Source organism: Fusarium subglutinans (genome assembly GCF_013396075.1).
Source record: "Fusarium subglutinans strain NRRL 66333 chromosome Unknown NRRL66333_c0000462, whole genome shotgun sequence".
NCBI classification, from domain to species: Eukaryota; Fungi; Ascomycota; class Sordariomycetes; order Hypocreales; family Nectriaceae; genus Fusarium; species Fusarium subglutinans.
In genome coordinates this window covers 1-10,886 of record NW_023502525.1, presented here as the reverse complement: position 1 = coordinate 10,886, position 10,886 = coordinate 1, and the positions used below count along the sequence as shown (strand labels likewise).

General features: G+C 38.8%; 3 protein-coding genes across 3 annotated transcripts; all 3 read left to right on the top strand.

Moving 5' to 3' along the window:
• Nucleotides 1–4,337: 4,337 nt before the first annotated feature.
• On the top strand, nt 4,338–5,387 carry FSUBG_14006 (protoporphyrinogen oxidase; the record flags this gene model as incomplete). Its single annotated transcript, XM_036678957.1, has 5 exons — nt 4,338–4,559; nt 4,610–4,725; nt 4,784–5,077; nt 5,129–5,271; nt 5,314–5,387. 5 exons carry the CDS (start codon nt 4,338–4,340, stop codon nt 5,385–5,387), a joined length of 849 nt encoding a protein of 282 aa, XP_036530534.1.
• An 800-nt stretch (nt 5,388–6,187) lies between these two features.
• FSUBG_14005 (murein transglycosylase) lies at nt 6,188–7,983 on the top strand (the record flags this gene model as incomplete). Its single annotated transcript, XM_036678956.1, has 5 exons — nt 6,188–6,614; nt 6,667–6,744; nt 6,791–6,908; nt 6,961–7,094; nt 7,145–7,983. The coding sequence occupies 5 exons, from the start codon at nt 6,188–6,190 to the stop codon at nt 7,981–7,983; spliced, it is 1,596 nt and encodes a 531-aa protein (XP_036530533.1).
• A 1,938-nt stretch (nt 7,984–9,921) lies between these two features.
• On the top strand, nt 9,922–10,414 carry FSUBG_14004 (uncharacterized protein; the record flags this gene model as incomplete). The annotated part of the gene is made up of 2 exons (XM_036678955.1): nt 9,922–10,330; nt 10,383–10,414. 2 exons carry the CDS (start codon nt 9,922–9,924, stop codon nt 10,412–10,414), a joined length of 441 nt encoding a protein of 146 aa, XP_036530532.1.
• Between the last annotated feature and the right edge of the window lie 472 nt (nt 10,415–10,886).

Genomic DNA, 10,886 nt, shown 5'->3' with positions numbered 1-10,886 from the left:
CTAGTTTTTAGTTTAAGGTATTTTCTATAATATATATAAGAATAGTAGTAAGGTCTATAGCTAAGTATTTTAGTAAGGTACTAAATTAGTTAAGGTATAATATACCTTAGTTAACTGCAGTATAGGCTATCCTTAACTATAGTATAAGCTATTTATTTTACTATTAGCCTTTCTAGGCCTTTAAAGAGGTAAAAGAGGAAAGTAATTAGTTACTAAAAGTATATATTAAAAAGGTCTTTTTTTCTAACCTTAGGTATTATTACTACTTTTACTAGCTTAAAAGCTAGTAAGTAATATCTAAGTATAAGGTATTTTTAATATAGCTATAGTATATACTTCTTAATATATAGCTAAATAGCCTTAAGGATATTAATAGTAATATTATTAAAGCCTAGGAATATAATACTTATTAAGGTAACTACTTATATTATTTCTTTTAGTATAAGTTTTATAAGGAGCTTAATAATTAAAGCAGAGTTAATAGGTACCTATAAGTTAGGTATATTATCCTTTACTATAAATCGATCTAGGATTACAGAGTATAATACTTCTCTTCTCTAGCAAGCTAATATATACTTTCCCTTTATATTTAATAAGTAGTACTTATACTTAGTTCTTTAGTTAGGTCTAGTATATAATAGGCTAGATATCTTTTAGTTCCTAGATATTATTAATAATAGTAGTTCTATTACTCCTTTTAGCTTTCTATACTTTCCTTTAAAAGGCTACTTATACTAGCTAGACTTTTTTATTAAAGCCTAGTAATTACTTTTACTAAAGTTCTTAGTATAGCTTATATTACTTATTATATTATTTATTCTACTACTTTATATATAGTATATTCTTTTAAAGTATTTAGCTTATATTATTAACTACTCTTAAGATTAGGTCTTATAGTATAGCTATTATAGTATTAAGTTCTTCTTATATATCCTCTTTATCTAAAAGCAGCTAAATATTATCTTATACTATACCTACTATATACTATATATCCTCCTTATTAAAAATAGTAAATCTTATTAGTTAAGGAGGCTTAGGTTATGCTACTAGTAGTATAATAGTAATAGTATAGTGGTTAAAGCTAGTGGCTAGGTGGCCTTTCATAATTACTAAGGCTTCTAGGATATTTAATTATATTAAGTCTATAGTATTACTATATAGGTTAGTAGGTTTATTTAGGGGGTTAAAGAGCGTAAGCCTTTTATTTTTTGCCTATTTAGTAATATTATTTCCTTTATCTCTTATTTTTATAGCCTGCTATAAGTAGTATATAGCGAGCGTTAAAGTTACCTAGGATAATGGCCTTATTATTAATAGGTCTTGCTATTAGTATATTTAGTGCTTTATTTATTTAAGGTTTATAGTAAAAGTTAGTAAGGGATATGTTTTTTATTTATACTATAACTATATCTTTACTAAGCTTATAATTAAGTTATTTCTTTATTAGCTAGCTAGTATTAAGGGTATATATTATAACCCTAGGTCTCTTTATTAAGTCTTTCTAGTAGTAAACTAAAGTATATATATTATATATAGCGTATTTCTTTATTTTATACTCTCTTTTTATAATAAAGGTCTATAGCTCTTACAGTATAATAATATTATAGCTATTACTATATACTAAAGTAAGTACTATATTATATAATAGCCTGCTTTTACTAATATTTACTTAAAAGACCGTAATAGGTTATCTATCTTTCTATTAGTATATCCCTCTTAATATACTTATTACATATAAGGGGTTAGTATTATTAGGGGACTTACTTATCTATATATCTGTAGGTTAGTAATTAAGAATAATCCTTTATATTAGATAGCAGTAGCTAGTATTAACGGTATAACCTCTAGGTTAGCTATTTTAAAGAGCCTATGCCTTTCCTATTATAATTTATATAGTTCTTTTTTACTAAGTCTTTTAGTTATGCCCTAAGGGGTTCTATAGGGCTTTACTAGGCAGTCTTTAAAGTCTACCCTATATAGTCCTTAGCAGTTAGTATATTAAATAGTATTAGGATATTAGTATACTTTATTATTATATTCTATTTATTTATAATTCTTATACCTAAAGGTCCTAGTATAGTTAAATAAGGAGTAGTACTTTTAGTAGTTATTATACTATTAGGATTAGGTATTTCTAATTAAAGCTTTTAAAAGTTAGCTAGTACTAAAGAGCATAAAGCAGGTTTTAGTTTCTAGGTAAAGGAGGTAATAATATCTACTTTTCTAGTAGTTTTATTAGATTTTTTTATAATCTACGCTTTTACAGGCTTAAGGCCTATCTAGGCTTTAATTTCTATCTTAATATGCTTTATTAGGTTAATTCTCTTATTACTAATAAGTATATTTATAGGCATATCTTTAATAATATAGGTATACTATTTGCTTAATTTCTTTATAGTATCTGCGCCTATCTAGGATATAATATTACCTAATATGTAGAAAGGTATTTTTCATAATAGTGCTAGCAGGTCTAACTGCCTATCCGCTTCTAACTTATTTTATGTATAGAATATTAGTAGTTATAATTCTATATATTTTTATAAGCTTATCCTAAATAATATATAGTTTCTAGCTTTATATAAGGGACTAGCCTTCTAGCTAGATAAAGATATAGTAATTAGTACTTATATTATTCTTATATATTAGGGGCTTAATTATAGTTACGCCTTGTTTCTAAGGGTTATTAGTTATCCTATTTATCTATTATTTAAGGATTTCTATATAGTTAGTAATATCCCTCTTTACTAGCTTTAGCGCTATAGCTGCCTTATCCTATAACTTTATCTAGTAGGTTAGTAATATCCCTTTTTACTAGCTTTAGTACTATAGTTGCCTTATCCTATAACTTTATTTAGTAAGTAATTAGGCCTTATGCTAGAGTATTAGTATACTATTAGGTATAGTTTCCCTTACTTTTATAGATATTCCTAATACTATTAATAGCCTTATAAAAGGCTATAAAGATATCTAGTTTAGTTTCTATCTTAGTATAAATATTTACAGTATAGTTATAGCCTATAAGGTAAATTTTATTATTAGTAGTTATACTAATATTATTATTCCTTTTTATAATATCTATATATTTAAAGATATTATTACTAGGTAAGCTTAGGGCTTTTATAGTAGGCCTGTTAGGTTTACTTATAGTAACTTAAGGTATAGTAACTTTATTTTATTACTTACTATATAAGGTAATAGGAACTGTATTATAGTTATTATATTAGGGGATTATTATATCTAAGAAAAGATATTTCTATCCTGTAAGCTAGGTATTTTAAGCAATAGATTGCAGATTATAAGGTATTTACTATTTAAGGTTAAAAAGGCTACCTGCTAATACGCTTGCTACAGGCAGGGGCATTGTAAGGGCGTCTGGATAGTTAGTTTAGTTCTGTATTTTAGTGTTACTGATAGCTTCCTTGGCAAAAGGTGCTAAGAAAGTGGTATGTAGGAGGGAAGTGTCTGTGAGCTGGCTTTCTCGGAACCTTAAATTGATGCCCTCTAGGTTTGGCATGTCGAGGGACAACAGTTTTCGGAAATGTTCAGCGTCTAATTCGTTTACATTAAAGTGGCCGATGGTGGGAAGGTCCTCGGGGTGATGGTATAAGTCTCTGTACACGTCTCTTGTGCATGCACGGTTTTTTGTGATTGTCATTCTTCTGTATTTGACCTTTGGCGTCTTTGGCGCCCTTGGCTTCCTTGCGGGCGCTTTCGTTTTGCTTGACTGCATGGTTAATGGATTTGAAGACATTATTTAGGTGGGAATGTATGTGGCTGTCGACCCGTGAGTTCCTCTCTTCTGACGCGGGTTGGACTAGGTAGTTAGGGATCAGAGGCAGGTTCAGCAATCGCGACGCGTGGAGAAAATATTCGCCCCAGAAATCCATGACATAATCTCAGTTTTCTAACCAAATGTGACTTAGTGTAGCTCCGGACAAGAGATGTGCGGATCTGGCCAATCACCAAGTTTCTCCTTATACTTACTGACCAGAATCACATCTATCTATCTGTCTATCTATGTATCTATGTATTCAAGATAGGTCTATGCCCGTATTGGTAGCCATCTTGTAGTTATTGTCACTTTGATCTCTCATCCGAGTCTTCTACTGATGCGCCCTGCTATAACTACCTACCCCGCGCCGGCAGTACAGTTTACCACTAACCCAAATATGGGCAAAGAATCTCAACCATGATCGAAAACACGATAAGCTATCAATTAGTTAAATACTCGCCTTGTTCCTGGAGCGGATGTTGATTGTTGAATCACAATAACATCAAGAACTCTTCTCAAATAAACCAAAACCCATTTCAGATTTATTCACTTCCAAATAAGCATCATGTCAAACACAACCGGAACACCTGCAACCTGGGTAGTGGTTGGTGCTTCACGGGGCATCGGCCTTGAATATGTTAAGCAGCTCCTTCAGGCAGGAAATCGAGTAATCGCCACAGCTCGGAACCCAGAAGCATCGGGACTCTCGGAAGTTATCAAAGCTCATGGCGCTCCAGACAATTGTATCGTCGAGCAGTGCGACGTTGCGAGTAGCGAAAGCATTGATGTAAGCCCAACTTATTCCCCCAAGTCATTTATCATAGACATTTCTAATAGCCTTATGCACAGGCATTTGTAGCGAGGACGAGCACTCTTATAAGCAAGAGAATCAGACTTGACAACATCATCATGAATGCAGGTGTTCTCAGATACCCTAATCGAGCAACAGAACTGTAATGCCCCATCGATCAGCATTCTCCTACACATGCAATTGCTAACTTGAGCTCCAAGATCATACGACAACTTCAAATTCCACATGGAAACCAACGTCATTGGACCGATCATATGCGCACAGAAACTGGTCAACTTGAATCCCGATAGCCCTCCTTCGAAATTGATCTTCATCTCATCCGACTCCGGGTCGACCACCAATTTCCTCGCATATGAAGACGGCTTCGCAGCATATGCGGCTAGCAAGGCTGCACTCAATCAAATGCTGAGACATATGGCGGAGGAGTTGAAAAGACGCGGTGGCAAGTGGGCTGAGATATGTGTTCTGGCTCTCCACCCTGGCGAGGTGCATACGTGAGTATTCATTCCATGTTCGAGTATGAAAGCTTGACTGATCATTATTAGCGATATGAACTCTGGCGAGGTTGGCACCTGGGATGTAGGAACGCTCTTGGAGCCGGACGAGAGTGTCTCGGGTATGCTCAAGGTGATCAATGAGAAGAATCACACGGATACTGGCACACTCTGGTGCTGGGATGGCAGGGCAAGTTTGTCAACTCCACGTTGGGTATGATACTAATAACTCACAGGCTTATCCATGGTAATGAATGTCAGCCAAATTGGATGTCTTGTCAGTAACGCTTGCCTTACGAGACTTCGATGAATCCCTCATCATTCACGGTTTGTGTTACTCTGTGCAGAAACCACGGACCAGGCAGCCGACCAAATGCAGACCCGTTTCATAACGCTAAACAAGGTCGCCCCAAACTCCTTAGCTATATAAATGACATTGGAATTGCTAACAATATCATGATGTTCTCCCGTGAATCACTATAGACGCTGCGAAGCAACATGCAGTCTAGTTCATCTTTCAACAAGTTGCTTCCAAGTTCCACCGGCCGTTTTCACGGTCCAGTGACACGACCATACAGCTTTTCATGAGATTTCCAGAGTATGCGCTCTGATAAATAGAACATGCATTGCCCAGAGCGCCTGACTTATCAGGTATTCAGATTAAAACAACTTTAAGAACCCGAGGACTCTTTATATATACGCGTTTAACCCCTTGGTTAATAAACAGCATGTTTGGGGCTAATTGATCTAGAAGGCTCACGGCATCTTTCACCCGATTATCGGAAGCGCTTATTGGTGGGCTTTTCTGAATTTGGTCGTGCCGAACCGCTGGGTCGTTTCATGAACCCTGTCATCAGGAGACGCAACCCACAATGAAATGACCTTCATTAATATCCGATCATTGTTCATCAATATCGAACGCTAGTTTTTCGAATTACGGACGGTCTCCATGTAGCTTGCCCACTGCCAGATCAGTGCTTTAAATATGATAATGGGAACCCCAGAGGATGTAGATCTCTTTGTATTTCTGTCTGTCGTTTCTCCTTGAGTCCACTAGCTGTCGTTCTTTTGCACCTATTTTTATCCACACTCTTTTCCTTTTTCTTCACTATGCGTCACTCATTTGTTTCGGCATTAATTGCCGCTTGTTCCGCCATCCATGCTGCCGCGCAGCTAAACGGAAAGGTCGGACCTCTCACTTCTGCTTCAGCCAAGGCTGCGATCAAGACTTGCAACATTGTCGACTACGGTGCAAAGGCGAATGCAAAGACTGATAATGGCCCAGCAATTCAAAAGGCTTGGAATGATTGCAGAACCGGCGGCGGAGAAGTCTACGTTCCAGAGGGTGACTATGGTCTGGGTACCTGGGTGACATTGACGTCTTCGAAACCCATGTCATTTCGTCTTGATGGAATTATCTACCGGATTGGCACCGATGGAGGCAACATGTTCATGTTGAAGCACCTAGTGGACTTTGAGTTTTACAGCAGCACCTCCAGGGGAGCTATCCAGGGTTATGGATATGAGTTTCATAAGAGTATGTTCCATACATGGCCATGACTCTTGTTCAAGACACTGACGTAAAGTAGAGGATGAATATGGCCCACGCATTCTTCGGTTCTCCGATGTCAAGAGCTTCTCCATTCACGACGTTGCTCTTGTCGATTGTGAGTATCACACGCACTAATAAGTGACAAGACTGACGTAATTAAGCGCCCGCCTTCCACTTCTCTGTCGACACCTGCTCCGATGGCGAGGTATACAACATGGCTATTCACGGAGGTAACCGAGGTGGCCTCGATGGGATCGATGTCTGGGGAACTAATATCCAGTAAGGCCTCTTCACACTTTTTAGATCCGGAGTTATACTGACGTTCTTTTAGTATCCACGATGTTGAAGTCAGCAACAAGGACGAGTGTGTCACCGTCAAGAACCCCTCTGACCACCTCTTAATCGAGAACATCTTCTGCAACTGGTCTGGTGGCTGTGCAATGGGGTCCCTCGCCACCGACACTGGTAATTCTCTTTGCAATGCAAATTACCCAATCAACGCTAATTTAGACTAGATATACACGACATCGAATACAACAACATCTACACCCAGCGCTCCAACCAGATGTACATGTTCAAGTCCTACGGCGGCAGCGGCACCGTCAACAACGTTGCTCTCAAGAACTTCGCCGGCCACTCCAACGCCTACACGCTCGACCTCGATGCCCAGTGGAGCTCTATGAAGCCCATTGCCGGCGACGGTATCCTCTACAGTAACATGACCTTCTCCGGCTGGTCCGGAACCTGCGCCGATGGTCACCAGAGAGGACCAATCAAGTTCAACTGCCCGGCTGATGTTCCCTGCACTGACATGCAGGTCGACGACTTTACTGTTGGAAGTAATAAGGGCGATACCGTTGAGCATGTGTGCAAGAACGCCTATGGATCGGGAGCCTGTCTTAAGAAGGGCGATGGTGGTGCTTACACGACTACGCAGACTGTTGATGCTGCCAGCGCTGCGACTCCGACCATGGATGGAGAGCTTGAGAACGGTCTTGGTCTTACTGTTTCCATTGCCATTCCTACCATTCGGCCTTCGTTCTTCCCTGGTGTCGCTGTCATTAGCCCTCGCATGGCTGACGCCGCCAAGGCTCAAGCCACCGCTCGTGTAAAAACTTCCGTCCCCGCTGAGGCTGAGACCGCCGCTGACACTTCTGCTGCAGCTGATGTAACTGCTTCCATCAGTACTGTTGCTTCGTTTGTTACCTCTGCTATTGCCGATGAGGTTGCTCCTGTTTCCACTCCTACGACTTCCGCCCACGCGACGAACACCCTCCTCCCGGTGGAATCTTCTAGTCTCAAGACTACGGTAAAGGGTCCCTCCTGTAAGGCGAAGTATTATCGTCAAGATTAAGATGGCTAAAAACAGAGTATTACTTGGCTCTTACATCTTAACTGAACAAAGTATATTAGACTAAGAATACACCGTGCAGGTAATGACTAGCTACGCATAATTGTCCTCATTTCTCTTCTCAAGTCGTCTTCGTATTGCAAAAGAGCCATAAACTGTCGCTAGTGAGGAAATCAAGGGTAATACAATAAACAACCCAGTAACAGCGGCGCATAAAATCATCGCAAATATACTGAAACCATATGCTGCTTGCTGAAGATCAGGATCTGGACTGTTGGAATGGGAGGCTAATGATAGATTAAAAACCGAGAGAATAATAACAATGACCCCAAATGCTGACACCGCGTTATTGTACTGTAGTGGCTTGATGAAAATTCTCGACTTGGCCCAAACGAGATGAAGATCAAGTTCCTCCGCAATTACGATCTCACGGCGCAGGAATTTCTGGTAGTATAATGATCGGGGAGCTCCATGGACGGCCATCAGCCATAGCATTTTGCGTATGGCATTGAAGCGAGAAAGGTCGAGAAAGGCGCTGAGAAATCTATGCACCTCATCTCTAGCCTCATATCTCAGTGGCTGCAGTTCCCTTGCCAAGGGAGATATATCGTTGAAGGCTGCAGGGAGGACGAGGTCATCCTGAGAAACCAAGGAGGAAGCTGGCGGGATCGGGGGTTTGTATCCTGTTGATGGAATCTCCTTCTTGGATTTATCCATTTGGAGTATGTATAGTAGACAACAGATGCAGGGAAAGATTGGAGTTCTGGTGAAATTGGTCTTTGAAAGCTTGTGCAAGGAGTTTGGAGGATGCCGAGTATGCCACTGACTTGTGATTTATAGATCATGGGCTTGTAGAAAGCTGACCAGGCTATGACTCCGAGCTTATGCAATGAGGTGTGCACTATTACGTTACCTGGTTGCGCACATCAGAGTGCGATGGTGTCTATGTTGCAAATGCGGCATAAACTTTTCAGGCCAGCTAGATTTAATTGAGTCACAGCGTATGTATGTTGCAGTTATGATATAGTTTGTAGAGACATTCTGTCCATTCTCATCCAATCTTGCTTTAACTGACAAGCAAGTAATTAGACTAAGGACTGCAGATCACACACTAGCGCACAACTACATCACAAGCTTAACACGGTTTAGGTAGCGCCTACGTGCTAGATCTGTCATGATGCTATAATCATGCTGATACCCCGCACATAAAGGTATTAGTATGCTTATGGGTAGCGTAAAGTATTCTTGAAGATGAGTATCGCAAACCACTGGATATCCATCACTCTCCTTGCCACCTCCAGTTCCAAGAGAAGTACAATATCAGACTTAATCGAAGCTGATAACGTCACTTGCTGGCCGGATGGCGTGGTCTTTATTTTGGCTTTTTGTGAACTAGATGTATTATTTGCAGTTGGTACTTGTCCCTGACAGCTTAGATCAGCGGACAGAACTTAGCTACGACAGTGGCAAATTAACAGGCAAGTGCTTATATTGTATGAAGGTTTCAAATAAGCTTCAGTCCAAAAAGTCAAAGCAAAGGGCACCATTGAATTGTGATAAGGCTGAGAGGTCAAAAGAGGCTTTAGTCCACAGGGCACAAAGGTCAAGAAAAGCTAATAAAGATACACATACGGGCAATATACTCGTTGCATTTACTGTTGCCTAATATCTTGCTTTTGGCTGAAAAGCTAGATGTCCTCGTGACCATCTTAGATATAATATAAATCACGAAATTCAACAGTATTCAATATTTTCACGACCGTCTTACATAAATTCTATCAGTAATTCGACAAAGCCATGGAGGACTCAACCTATAACCGGATCACCCAGGCTGTGGAAATCGTGCCAGATGGCGATGTCGTTCTGGTAGTTGGGCCGTAGAAGACAAAGCTCCTGGTGAAGTCTCCGCTATCGATGGCAGCCTCAAAGCCATTCTCTATCATGCTCGGGCCAAATTGGAAAGAAGGCCATGATATGCGACATAGCAATGGCCCTTTCGAGTTGTTTTTGCCGGATGACGATGCTGCCGCATTGGAAATCATATGTTCTGTCATCCACTATCAGAACGATAAGATCCCACAGACCCTCCCTGCCAGCGACGTCCTGGCCGTTGCGGTTGCCGCAGACAAGTACGATTGTCTGAACGCCATACAATTTGCATACAGAGCCTGGATCCGAAAACCGAAGGAGAAATCGGAAGACCTTATGCTTCTCACAGCCGCGGCTTGCCTCTTTGCGGATGCACAAGCGTTCAAAGAGGCCACTGCAGCATTGATTCTCCACCATCATGGCTCTTATCTTGCGCTCTCTGGGGAGGAGCTAGAAGCTATTATACCATGGAAAATATTCTGTACGTGATTCTATTAATCATCTGAGTATCTAACCAATATGTGAATAAATAGGTATGCTAGAAGAGGAGAGAGGGTTTAATTAATGCCTAAAGCTTATAATGCCTTTACAAAGCATATTAAGCCAATATACTAAAAAATCATATTTAACTTTAGCTTTTAAAAGGCAATATATATATAGCCTTAATAAAGATAAGTTTTTTAATAAAAAATAAAATAATATACTTTTATAATAACTTAATTAATAACCTTATTAGTAATAGCTAGGGTATAAAAAGCCCTTTTAATTCCTTATTACTAAAAGTAAAAGTAATTTTTATATAAAAAAAACTATAAAAAAACCTATAAAACTATAAAAATACTATTACTAAGTAAAAAAATTACTTTTTAACTATTAGCTAATAGTTACTAATAAAACTATAAGAATTATTAACTATTTATAGGCTTATTAATTAAAGACTATAGGCTTTTTTAAATACTTATTAAGAACCTTTTTAAGAAGTTTAAGAAGTATCTTATTCCTTTTTGTTAAGGCTTGTATAAAATAGCCTATAAATT